This window comes from Geotrypetes seraphini, chromosome 4 (genome assembly GCF_902459505.1).
Source record: "Geotrypetes seraphini chromosome 4, aGeoSer1.1, whole genome shotgun sequence".
Taxonomy (NCBI): domain Eukaryota; kingdom Metazoa; phylum Chordata; class Amphibia; order Gymnophiona; family Dermophiidae; genus Geotrypetes; species Geotrypetes seraphini.
The window spans coordinates 6,580,202-6,594,306 of NC_047087.1; the positions used below are offsets into that span (position 1 = coordinate 6,580,202).

A 14,105-nucleotide genomic window follows, 5' to 3' on the forward strand; every position below is an offset into this window, starting at 1 on the left:
GTGGCATAACATGCACGTTGCATGGCTCCAGGTCATTCCCTTCTTGGTTGGGCTGAGAACTTTTCATCACCCCCTTGTACATTCCCTCCTGCTATTGTAATATTGAGACCTGCTCCTGAGCTGTGGAAATGCCCCTGTTCCTGCCTTAATCCCACCTTTTATTCCCCTCTCCCCACACACACCATCCTCCCTACTATTCCAGTACTGAGACTCCCCCCATCCCTGCCTCAAGTACCAACCTGTTTTGCCCCCTACCCCCTCAAAGCCTCATCTTCCCCAACGAACTCCGGTTGCTTCTGGACGGCCACAAGTATGCGCGGATGTGTTGTGATGTCATCTGCGCATGCTCAGAGGTCCGCCAGATGCAGCCGGAGTTCATCAGGGCTTTCCAGAACCTGGACAAACTACCGGATTTTGGAAAGTCCATCCGGGAACCTGGACATTCCTCTAAAAAGAGGTCCAGGTTTTTCCGAATGTCTAGTCACTCTACCCCCCATTAGAACTCTGGAAATGCACCTGTCTCTGGCCTACAACCCCCCCCCCCACCACCACCACTTATTTGTATAGCCTTCAAAGAGAGCACTTTGTTAATACAGTATCAGAATTCTGTCTACCTTAAACTACTGCAAGCCAGACAACTTCCTCTCCCAGCTCAGAAGACTGAGCGATGACTAGAAATACGGAAAATGTTGGTAGAAAAGGAGCCTTTAGCCCATTTGTGCTTATTTTGAACCTGCTTAAGGGCAATGGAAAAACTCTTGAGTTTTCAGGATACAGGTACAAGTTTACAGCTGCTGCTGCTGGTTTGAGAAGCATACAGAAGCGGTTGGGAAGTGAGGGGGCAAGATTCTGGATGGCATTGGGATGGAGGGAGGGAGAAGGGCGCAGGAGACTGGCATGGAAGGGTGATAGAGGGAGAGAAAGGGGGCAGGTGCTAATAGAAAGTGGGGTGAAGGGGGAGAGAAGGGGCAGATGCTGATGGAAGAGGGGTGGATGGAGAAAGAGGGCAGACATTGGATGTTAGTGGGGAGGAGGAGCCTATGCTGGATGGAAGTGGGGAGGAGAGAAAGAGGGAGCAAATGCTGGATGGAGAAGTGGACAGAGGAGAAGATGTTGGATGGAAGGGGTAGAGAAAGAGGGCACATGATGGAAGGAAGGGATAAATAAAAAGAGGGCACATAATGGGAGGAGTGGATTGAGTTAGTGAAATAATGGAGGGGGTAAGGGAAAGAGGTGGCAAGGTGGACACAGTGCAAAGAGAAATTGAGGACTGGGTAGTAAGAATTTAATCTAGACAGATGCAGAAAATAAATTGAGAAGGAAGATGAAGAAAGGGAAGGAAAGGAGAGAGTGAAATCCAGTCTATGGGGGTATAAGAGAAGGAAGGGAAGGAGAGGAGAGAGATGCCAGAACATTGGGGGAAGAAGAGAAGAAGATGGATGCCAGACCAATGGGGGCAGAGGGAGAGATGGAAAGAGGAGGCAGACAGTTTCTGGAAGGGGTATAGAAGGAGAGAAGATGCCATATAGAAGAGGCAGTGAGAGGGCAGACAGTGAATAGAAGGAAGAGAGTGAAGAGAAGATGAGGAAAGCAGAAACCATAAAAGGCAAAGGGTTTTTTTTTTTTTTTTTGCTTTAGGATAATGTAATATTGTAGCTGTGTTGATAAATATTTATAAATAGAAAATGGAAATAAGGTGATCCTTTTATTGGACTAATTGTAATACATATTTGACTAATTCGGAGATCAAAATCCTCTTCCTTAGGTCAGGACAGGATACCGTAACAGCAGTATACTTTACTGATCTGGCCTTTGAAAGCTAATTGGAAAATGTATTAGTCCAATAAAATGATCATCTTATTTTCCAATTTTGTTTTATTTCCCCCCCCCTCCCCTTTTGGCTCTCTTTTATGAAGCCGCATTAGGCTTTTCTATATTAGCTCTGAAGCTCAAAGGAATTCTATGAGCGCCGGAGCTTTTACTGCAATGAAAAACTCTAACACAACTTCATAAAAGGGAGGGGGGGGGTTATTTGTTAATTTGTAAAGTGATGATTGCTATTTCTCGGGGGGGGGGTGTTCAAATTTACATCTGCTATCTTTATATTTTGCAGAATATTAAGGGACATACATCAATGTTTCTGGTTCTGTGGTGTTGCATTGTATGCAGAGTCCAGCTCCATGGTGGTTCAGTTTAACTTTTGTCTTCGTATTTCTATTTCCTTCTCTCCCCCCCCCTATTTTTTTAGTGCTGGTCGCAGTGGAAACAGCTCCGATGTTCATAGGAAGGGGTGTGTTAGTTTGTGATTTCATATTCCATACAAGGCGAAGGTGTTTTCTGCATTCTGTGTGTACGAAAGACATGGTTCTCTGTTAGCATTGACTGTGCAGGATCGATCTGTGCTAGCCTGGCTTGTTTAGTTTTACAATGGGTGTATTGATGTTCTGCTGATCACTGCAGTATATAAGATGCTGCCTTTTCCTAGGTACACTCTTGTTGTGCGATGTGTGGATTGTTACTACAAATCATGTTTTTCATTTAGATGTGGGAGGTGTTAAAAATGATGGGCCCCGGGTGTCACATATGCTAGGTACGCCACTGCTCACATCTCTATGAGATTGTTGCTGAAGCACTGTTGACTTTAATGATGCTTCATATCCACTGGAGATGGAGCAGGAAGGAGATGCCATAGTTTAAAATGATGGTGATGTACAGGCAGTGTTGCGGTTGGGCAGGTCTTGCTGTGTCTGAGCAAATGGAACCAACGTTTCAGCCATCGTGCTGTGTCCTTCTTCAGGATGCGCTCTGAGGCCTGCAATTTGTCTTTCTATAGTGGGATCTCAAACCTGATTGATTGGGGTTTGAGGTGGGTGGCTTTCCCAGGAAGGCAGGAGATTTTGGTGGGAAATTAAGGCAGGAAAGTATTTTTGTTGTTTAGAATTTTAAATTCTGGTAGGGATTTTAGTCACGATTTTAAAGGGCTTACCACCAAAATTTAAAATTGTGACCAATGGACTTTCTACCGAAATCTCCTGTTTTCCTGAGGAAACCACTCACTTCAAGCTCCAAACTCCAACCAATCAGGTTTGAGAACCCACTCAATCAAGATAAACTGCAGGCCTCAGAGCACACCCTGACGAAGGACACAGCACGATGGCTGAATCATTGGGGCAAGACCCGGCCAACTGCAGCAATCGTGATGCCAGTTGTAGAAGCCTAAGACCATGGTCTGTTCTGTCCTGCCAAAATATCTATCCAGAATGCTAGGAAGTTCTTCTTTACCCAACGTGTGGTGGACACCTGGAATGCGCTTCCAGAGAGCGTAATAGGTACTGGGGTTCAAGAAAGGATTGGACAATTTCCTGCTGGAAAAGGGGATAGAGGGGTAGAGATAGAGGATTATTGCACAGGTCCTGGACCTGTTGGGCCGCCGCGTGAGCGGACTGCTGGGCACGATGGACCTTAGGTCTGACCCAGCGGAGGCATTGCTTATGTTTTTAACTAGGACTTCGCCGTGTCTCAAATGATTTAAGCAATAGCTTTGGAAAGTTGTTCATCAATCTACTCTGTGTATTTACAGTCTACATTTGCTTGTGGCCTGACAACAGCTGTAGTCTCTTAGCGAAGGATTAAGATTTTCCATGGGGCTTGTTTTGCACATGAAAAGGGCAGGGCTTCTGCCCAGTCAGCCCTCAGACTGACTTGTTTCTTTCTCTGTTGCAGGGCTACACCAGCCCCCCATCGCAAGGGGAGGGTATCTGAGGTCCCCTTCCTGGACCAGGACAAAAGTGGAACAGGGCCGGGAGAAGAAGCATCTGAGCGAGCTGGAGCTTCAGTCAGGGATCACAGACAGTTACCTCACTGTGGAACGAGCTAAAGATGAATAGGGACAGTCCAGATTGCTGGATCTCCCTCGACCAGTCAAATGTGCCAAAGCAAGAGCTTTTGCTATTGCCCTAATTACCTGGACTAGAACATTTGTGACCTTTAACATTAAAGAAAATCAGGAAAGCAGAAAGTCTTTTGCAGGTGCATCTGTCTTAATTTAGAATTACGCTACCCCGTTCCCAGACAGTTGGAGATGTTTCAGATCCCGCTTCTTCCCCATACATACACTGTCTCCCAGCTCACAGAAGGGAGATCTGCATCACACTGGGAGAGGTGTAAGAAAAGAAATGTCCATAATTCATCGCTGGCTCTGAAGGATTCAGTGGCAGGAAATGAAGGTTGGACTGTCTTTTGACGTTATGCACCAAATGTGGCAGTCAGGGACAAAGCTGTGGCTTTCTAGTGCCTCTTCACTGTCTGGGAATGGAGCAGGCCTAGAGGATGTCAAGATGGGGTCAGTCACTACTCCTTTCTGCCACAATCCCTCCCTGAGCCAATGCTGGAGGGGTTTGGCAAAACTTGACTCTGTATAGCAGAGGTTCCAAACTCAAACCCTTTGCAGGGCCACATTTTGGATTTGTAGGCCTCAGAAAAAAATAGTTAATGTCTTATAAAGAAATGACAATTTTGCATGAGGTAAAAACTCTTTATAGTTTATAAATCTTTTCTTTGGGCTAAGTCTTAATAATATTGTAATTTATAGCTAAAGGGACATATGATCAAGAAACTGTTTTATTTTACTTTTGTGATTATGAGAAACATACTGAGGGCCTCAAAATAGTACCTGGCGGGCCGCGAGTTTGAGACCACTGCTGTATAGGGAAACTCCTGTATGAGGTAGGGAAGACTGGGTGAGGAACCACTAGCAGGGGTGACGTGGAAGAAGAAAGATGACCCAGGGGACCGATTTTTGATTACCACTCTGGCCCCTTGTGACCCTGGGCAAGTCACATAACCTTCCATTGCTTTGGGTACAAAACTTAGATTGTGAGCCCCCTAGGGGCAGAGAAAGTACCTGCATGCAATAAAGTGCTTTGGCTGTACAACCCTTGACCCTTTTAAATGACGAGAGAAGCAGTGAAGAGACGCTGCCCCATGAACTCTGAAGCACATTAATTTTCCAGTGGCCTTAATGCCTTCCTCTAACAGCTTTTGCAGCTGTCCATGCAGTTTTCAAAGACCTTTTTTGTTTTATTTTCTCTGAACTGAACCGTCATTGTGATTTTTGCTGGTCAAGTGTAAGCTGAAGTTATATGCAGTGACCAGTAGACTCCACCACTCATCCCAAGGTTTTCATTTGTTCATTAGGTAAGTCCCGAATTGATTACATTACGTTGGTGTCTTTTATTCCACCAATACCTTGCGGTTTTCTGGACATTTCTAGTATAATTACAAGATAGAAATTGAGTTTAGGATCCGGGGGTAGATTGAAGTGATGGGGTTATATTATTAGCTTGTCTTGATAGATGTAAAAACGTGCCACCTTTCATCTTCCCACAGCTGACCAGCCAAACTACTAAAGCTCTTCCCTGTAGGAGGTTCCAGTTTGTTAAATGGAGAGCTTGGTATTCATCTGCCCCTCTGTACTGACGCTGTGGATATCAGTTTATGATCTTCAGAACTTATTGCATGCAGCAGACATACTTAAGAAGCTGAAAAGTTCAGTGCATGCCATGATTGTTAGGGATGTGTATACTTTCCTGGAAGCTGTTGCTTCAGATTTAACTAGGTCATCTCTTTTCGAGGTCAGTTTGCAGCTGCCCAGGGCCTTTGCAGTGGCTCCATCTCTTGCTGTGCTCTGTCTGGTCCTGCAGCTTGAAGGAGGCTGTGCCTATGAAGGTTGCTCCGGACATGTGCTAACTATGCTATGGCTCCAGAAAAAGGAGGCTGGATTGAGACATCTGGGTTTTACTTCCAAGGCATGCAATAGAAGTAAAACCCGGATGTCTGAATCCATTCATCTTTTTCTGGAGCCATAAGGTAACCCCCAAGTCAGTGTCTCTCAAACTTCTTTAGCTCCGAGCAAATTTTTTTTCACAACATATTATAACTGAAATTATAAACTTGCACAATCGACTAAAAATTAAATTTGAGAGCTACTTATTTAAAGTTCTTTAGGCTCTGTAACGGGTAATTGTAACAACAGAGAAACGAAAGCAGATAGAATAGAATTGCTAATCAATGCGCTAGATGTGCTTGTTTTTGAGGGCAAATTAATTCAAAACGCAGCTCGATAGTCGACAAGCAAAAACGCATTTCATCAGTCACCATCTGCAGTTCTCTTTTTTAATTTAATTTCTGTCGGAGCTGAAAATCCAAGTTCACAAAGATAAGAAGATTCAAACGGTAACAAAGACTTGATTGCTTTGTTGCTCATGTTAGGAAAACTACTGCATAAAAATAAAATGACTTGCCCTTAGTTTTCAAGGACCAATCATGCTTGTCTGGACAGTTGTTTCCTTACGCATACAGATGCTAGTAACATTGGCAGACTCTGGCGGAAGCAACTTACATGTCATCTATTCTAGTGTATACTTTGAAGGGAATTAAAAAAAAAAAAAATCCTGGAATGTCTTAGGGCACCCCAGTTTGCGTGAGACTGCCCTAAGCAGAACGGAAGAGAATTCTTTATCTCGTGCAGATTTAGCCAAAACTGAGTTTGTGGATCTGCTCATGCTACTGAATCTTAAGCGTGTAACAGACCTTTTCCCTCATTACAAATGAGTTGTAGGTGATACCTTTTAATTTTCTATGAGAAGAGACTAAGACTTCAGCTTGGAGATGAGATGATTCAGGTGTGATATGTTAGAGGTCTATAAAATACTGAGTGGTGTGGAAAGGGTAGATGTGAATCACTTGTTTACTCTTTCCAAAACTACTAGGAGTAGGGGGCATGCGATGAAGCTACTACGTATAGATTTAGGAACATAGAAACATAGAAAAATGACGGCAGAAAAGGGCCAAAGCCCATCAAGTCTGCCCACTCCAGTGACCCTTCCCCCATGAGTTTGGTCACCAACCTCCTGCCCTTACCTCATTAGAGATCCCACATGAATATCCCATTTATTTTTGAAATCTGCCACGCTGTTGGCCTCAATCACCTGCCGTGGGAGTTCATTCCAATGATCGACCACCCTCTCAGTGAAGAAATACTTTCTGGAGTCACCATGAAATTTCCCTCCCCTGATTTTCAGCAGATGCCCTCTGGTGGACGAAGGTCCCATAAGACGAAAGATATCCTCTTCCACCTCGATACGACCCGTGATATATTTAAATGTCTCAATCATGTCCCCTCTCTCTCTTCGTTCTTCAAGTGAGTACAGTTGCAATTTATTCAGCCTTACTTCATACGGAAGATCCTTGAGCCCCGAGACCATCCTGGTGGCCATCCGCTGAACTGACTCAACTCTCAGCACATCTTTCCGGTAATGTGGTCTCCAGAATTGAACACAATATTCCAAATGAGGTCTCACCATGGACCTGTACAGTGGCATTATGACCTCTGGCATCCTGCTGATAAAACCTCTACGGATACAACCCATCATTTGCCTTGCCTTGGAGGAAGCCTTTTCCACTTGATTGGCAGTTTTCATGTCATCACTAATGATTACTCCTAAATCCCGTTCTTCCGTGGTCCTAACTAAGGTCTCACCATTTAACGTGTAAGTCCTACACAGATTTCTTTTACCCAGATGCATCACTTTGCATTTTTTAGCATTGAAGTTGAGCTGCCAAGTCGATGACCATTGTTCTAATAGTAGTAGGTCCTGCGTCATACTGTCAGGCATAGTGCTTTTACCTACTATGTTGCACAGTTTGGTGTCGTCGGCGAACAATGATATTTTTCCTCTGAGCCCTTGGGTCATATCACTTATGAATATGTTGAATAGGATTGGACCCAAGACTGAGCCCTGCGGCACTCCACTGGTCACATCCGATGTTTTGGATGGGGTACCATTTACCATCACCCTCTGAAGTTTACCGCTCAGCCAATCCTTAACCCATGCAGCTAGTGTTTCCCCTAATCCCAGCGATTTCAACTTGTTCAATAACCTGCGGTGTGGGACGCTATCGAAAGCTTTGCTGAAGTCCAAATACACTACGTCTAGGGACTCCCCGGCATCCAACAAACTGGAGAAAACATTTCTTCACACAACATGTGCGTAAACTCTGGAATTCGTTGCCAGAAAATGTAGTGAAATTAGCATAGCGGGGTTTAAAAAAGGTTTGGATAATTTCCTAAAAGAGAAGTCCATAGGCCGTTATTGAGATGGCTTGAGGACAGCCACTGCTTATTCCTCGGATCAGCGGCATAAAATCTGTTTTACTACTTGGGACCTGGGTTGGCCACTGTTGGAAACAGGATACTGGGCTCGATGGACCTTCGGTCTGCCCCAGTATGGCTTATTCCCCTGACTTGCATGTGTGATTAGCTCTTCAGAGCTGTCCCCCTTTGACCAGGTCATTAAAACGTGATCGTTTTGAGTTAATCACATATGTACAGTTACTCCACTAGAACATGTTCCTACAACTTGTTTGACATTTATTCCTGAATATCTATGTGGCTTAACAGGGTGGGCCGGGTTCTGTGTTAACTGGGCCATCTGCTCCCAGCATCTTCCCATTCAGTTAACACAGACATTTCCTGAAGACTTAGCACTGGGGAATGTCACCTGCTCCTGCTGCTTTCCTCGGAGGTCAAGCCCCACCCAGGCCAGGTTCAAAGGGATACTGCAACGCAGAGAAACAGTTTCAAGCTGGCAGAAGGTGATGGTGGCATGCTGTAACCAGTGTTTCTCAATTCGCTCCTGGAGTCCCCCCTTGTCCACATTGAATTGGCATAAACTTGATTTGCCTACACTGCCTCCATTATGTGCACATTCCTTTCATGTATAGTCATTGTGGATATCTTGAAAACCTGACTGGCAAGGGGCAACTCCAGGACCGAGTTGAGAAACACTGCTGTAGTCGATGCTAGAACAGAAAGAAAGGAACCATTAGGCTGGTAGAGGTGGACAATTCATCCTCTCCTCACCACCGGCGTTTGCTCCCTCTCTTCTCGCCCCTTTTCTGGTGGTTTTCTTTGCTTTGTGTGTATGCCATATAGGGGTTCTCAGTTCAGGCAGTGCTTGGAGTCTCATAACCCCTGCCCCAGAGAGCACTTCTAACCTTCGAGCAGCTGTCTCGGAGACCGGTGACTGCGTAACAGGAGAAACACTGTTTGTACGGAGTGTGTTCTCGTGACATTGTCCCATTTCAGCATATGAATGTGGAATATCTCTGCCCTTGATGTGTGAAAACCCAGAAATCTGGAAGTGGCGTTAGCAGAAGCCAAGGGTCTGACTCTGAATGACTCAATAATGCCCTTTTGCGGTCTTTGGTCCAGTCACTCTATTTCACTTTCCTGAAGTTCCCTTTCTCCCTCCATCGCTGTGAGGTTAATGGGACCTCTTTAATTTCTGTTCTTGTGTATTACATTTCCATCTTGTTCAAAATACAATAACAGCCAAAGGAGAAACAGCTACAGGCACAAAAGAAGCAAAGACATTCCATCAATATTCAACTGGTGTGCACAGTGTGGCTCTGGCGATTAAATATTTAAACATATCCTCAGTGCTGTTACTTGATGTCTGGAAATCAGACCATTAAGAAAAAGCTTTGTGAGATTAAAAAGTTTTCATAATGTTCCTGAAGTTCTTCTTTATTCATTTTTGACATCAAATACACAGGGCAAACACTAGTCCAAGAAATAACCTAGAGCTGTTTAACCCCCCACCCCACCTGGATGGGTCAATCTTTCATGAATCAAAGGGAAATAATAGCTTACAATATTTTGTTAACGGGCCCCAAATTTCTTTATGGAATTAATTCCCACCAGAAACTCTCAGCTTTTCCAATTTTTCCTTATCAGCTGCACGGCTACTCCTGTCATGATAAGGAGCAATTTATTCTGGTTTGCATTAATTGGTTTCTTAGGTAATAGTATCGTTCCAAACAATATTATGTCATATGATAACGAAAGTGGAACTTCCAATATCGTGACTATTTGACCCCAAATGGATTTCCAGAATTTGAGTATCAGGGTCAATAATACAGCAAATGATCCAGTGTCCAACCTTTGCAACCAAAACGATCTATGGAACAAGAAAAACCAAGTCTGTCTCATTGCAAATTCGTGGCCATTGAGATGCAGAAATCTGCTGCTTTGTCTCAATGCTCCAAATGTCTTTAAGACTAGTTTTTGACTTTTTATTCACAAATTTATACCACTGGGCAGCCTGATGTCCTAGGAAATCCGTCTGGAAGCATAAGACCGGCAAACTATACTGATCTTTTAAATTCCTGATTGTGTCTCAATCGGACATTTATTTGAAAGTATCAGAGCGATACCACAAGAGCTGGCATGGGACGAATGGACAAAGGAGAACTGTGTAGCAATTCTGATGGTCGACTGCTGCCGTTCCACGGGGCTCCATTAGTAGAGCGTGTTACATATGTGATAAAAGGCGTACGGCAGTTCATTAGATGACCCGTCAAATGAGCACAGGACAATTGCGCTCAGATAAAAGTGCCCCAACAATTGCGGTAGTTGATACTTTTTTGAGGGGGGACGGTGGACCCCACTACACTTTAAATATTCACTTGCTGTCTAGTGTTTATATCATGATTATGGAAATCTTACCCTAACATGAAGGCCCTGATTTGCTGACATTCCTCAGGCCCCATCCCTTGGGAGGGGCTTCAGGCACTTCAAGCCCCTCCCCAGGGACAGGGCCTGAGGAGTCGTTCTGCACACACTTGTCCCTGCGCTCATATGTCAGTGTACCGTTCATTAAAGGCCCCTTTTGCAAAGCCGCAGTAAACGCACCAAAGTCCATTTCATTCTTATGGGCTTCGATGCCTTATAAAAGGGGCCCTAAAGGATTTTGTGGTATTTCTCTTCTGACACATAAGTTTTTTTTCAAAAATATTTTTGGAAGGGGGCAGAGAATGGGCATGGAAGCGTTCTGTAGCTAGTGCATTCTGATTGGTGTGTGCGTCCGAAGTAGAGCATTCAGCGCGGCTCCCTGCGCTCATAACCGTGATCACAGTTTAGTAAAAGGGGGGGTTAGAGTCTCCAAAATAAGCGTTAAGGCCTGGATTCTCTAAACGGCACCATTGTCGGAGGCCACCTTAAAAGTGACCACCGATCGTGTGTCAATCACACAACAATGCCGTTTAGAGAATCGCACCTCCGGCAAAGGTGGGCACCGAGAATGTAGGCCAGGCTTTCAAGGCCTATATTTACAGCATCTACCTTTGATGGTGCTTAAGGCCGTGTCCGGCATTAGCCAAACCTACAGGGGCATTAAGAGCCGTAAAGCACCTACAGAGGGAAGATTCCACTTAGGCGCCTTGAAAAACTGTTTCAAACGTTGTTTAAATAGCGTTTCTCACTTAATCAAATCTAATCTAATTTAAACCTTAGGTTTGTTTACCGCATCATCTCTAAATTCATAAAGCTCGACACGGTTAACAAGAGTTAGGGTAGAAAGGAACTCCAGTGGAGGGAAGAGGCAAAATGAAGAGAAAATTTAGAGGACTAGAATAACCAGAGAGGGAGGAGGAGTTACATTTTTGAGAATAACCATAGGCACCATTGCTTTCAGTGGAAGTAAAACCCAGATTAGAGAATGACACAGAGACAAATTTTTTCCCGTCTCTGTGGGAACTCATTTTCATAAGAACATAAGAAGTGCCTCTGCTGGGTCAGACCAGAGGTCCATCGTGCCCAGCAGTCCGCTTGCGCGGCGGCCCATCAGGTCCAGGACCTGTGTAGTAGTCCTCTATCTGTACCCCTCTATCCCCTTTTCCTTCAGAAAACTGTCCAGCCCCTTCTTGAACCCTAGTACTGTACTCTGTCCTATCATACCCTCTGAGAGCGCATTCCAGGTGTCCACCACCCGTTGGGTGAAGAAAAACTTCCTAGTATTCGTTTTAAATCTATCCCCTATCAGCTTTTCCAAATGCCCTCTTGTTCTTTTATTTTTCAAAAGTTTGAAGAATCTGTCCCTCTCCACTTTCTCCATGCCCTTCATGATCTTGTAAGTCTCTATCATATCCCCTCTAATTCTCCTCTTCTCCAGGGAAAAGAGCCCCAGTTTCTCCAGTCTCTCAGTGTATGAAAGGTTTTCCATACCATTTATCAAACATGTCGCTCTCCTCTGAACCCTCTCGAGTAATGCCATATCCTTCTTAAGGTACGGCGACCAATATTGGACGCAGTACTCCAGATGCGGACACACCATTGCCCGATACAACGGCAGGATAACTTATTTCGTTCTGGTTATAATACCCTTCTTGATTATACCTAGCATTCTATTCGCTCTCTTAGCGGCCGCTGCGTAATGTGCTGACGGCTTCATTGTCTTATCCACTATTACCCCCAAGTCCCTTTCTTGGGTACTCTCAGTCAATAACATCCCTCCCATAGGTTTTTGCTTCATAGAAACATAGAAATAGACGGCAGATAAGGGCCACGGCCCATCTAGTCTGCCCACCCTAATGTCCCTCCCCTACCTTTGCCTTGTCCTACATGCAATACTTTACATTTCTCTACATTGAACTTCATCTGCCATCTCATCACCCACTCCCCTAGCTTGCTTAGGTCCCTTTGTAATTCTTCGCAGTCCTCTTTACTCCAAGCACCACTAAATAGTTTGGTGTCATCTACAAATTTTATTATTTCGCACTTCGTCCATGTTTCTATGTCATTTATAAATATATTGAATAGTAGCAGGTTACCCCTGCGGAACACCAATCGTGACCTTCCTCCAGTCCGAGTAGTGGCCCTTCACTCCTACCTTGATTTTAGAGCCCCACACCGGCGATCTGCCTTGCCTGCACTCTGAACAGCAGGAAGGCAGGAAAAGCAGAGAGAGGAACCCGATCCTGCAGGGGAGCGTGAGGCAGTCCGCCCCTCCCCCGAAACCAGCGGGGTCTCCTTGATTTTAGAGCCTCACACCGACGATCTGCCTTGCTTGCAGTATCCCTTGTTATTCTTAACAGTTATTCAGTATACCTTGCCGGCAATATACCGTGCTATTCTTATTAGTTGGTATACCTTGTTATACCTTGTTATAGGCCACTCAAGCCCCGATCCGCCTCCTCCCCATTGCCAGACGGGAGAGGAGACTTTTTTCAGTTATTTTATAGTTATATTTTTTTTTTTTTTTTTTTTACTTTCTTGATTTGCTTCGGGAACTCCAGCAGCGGGAGCCAGCCCACGCCGCCGAGAAGGAGAGCATCGGACCTGCAAACAGGCCACTCAAGCCCGATCCGCCTCCTCCCCATTGCCAGACGGGAGAGGAGACTTTTTTCAGTTATTTTATAGTTATTTTTTTTACTTTCTTGATTTTGCTTCGGGAACTCCAGCAGCGGGAGCTTTTGCCGACAGAGCCAACCCAGCCCGCAGCAGTGAGGCGAACCTGTGAGCCCCGCTCCGCCCCTCCCCCGAGTCAGGGATCCACTTTCTTTAAAGAATCGCCCCTTCGGGAGCCATAACTAGAGATTAAACACAAAAGCGACTACCGAATAATAATAAAAATAAATAAATAAATAAATAAAAAAATATATATATATATATATATATATTCTCGAAATCACCAACACCATTACCACAGCCCAAACCAGAGACATACCAGAACCAAAGAATCTTCCACTCCACAAACAAAATGGAAAATTACATATACAAAACCACACTTGCCATCCTAATACTTTCACTACTCATTTCCAACTGGCAAACCACAGGATATCACCTATCACCCATCCCAATTCTAACAACAACCTACAGACAACCACAACCACCCAGAAAAATCCACACCACGAGAACCCTAACATCCTGCCCACTGACCAGCCAAGACCACATTCCCACCACCTGGGGAAAAAGACCTCCACCAAAGCACAAGACTACTACTCAAAAACAACTCACACCACCAAAAAATATCCTCTACCTTAATTGCAATCCTAATTCCAACACAAAATATACCTCGTTAACCTGTGCCTACATGAATATAAGATCAATTAGCCCAAAAGCAAACCTAATTAAAGACTGGCTGACTGAAGAACAACTAAGCTGTCTCTTCCTAGCCGAAACCTGGCTAACATCCAATTCGGACCCATGCATAACCGAATTCTGCCCCAAAGGGTACAAATTAGAGCTGGTTTGTCGAGAAAAC

General features: G+C 44.6%; 1 protein-coding gene across 2 annotated transcripts in view; it reads left to right on the plus strand.

The window, feature by feature from the left end:
- Positions 1-4,008, plus strand: part of DBNDD1 (dysbindin domain containing 1) — a 28,469-nt gene extending 24,461 nt beyond the window's left edge. For both annotated transcript variants that reach the window (XM_033940447.1, XM_033940448.1), the window contains one exon: positions 3,724-4,008. In XM_033940447.1, coding sequence (XP_033796338.1) covers positions 3,724-3,887 — 164 coding nt within the window. In that variant the 3' untranslated portion in view covers positions 3,888-4,008. The remainder of the gene's footprint in view (positions 1-3,723) is intronic.
- The last annotated feature ends 10,097 nt before the right edge of the window (positions 4,009-14,105 follow it).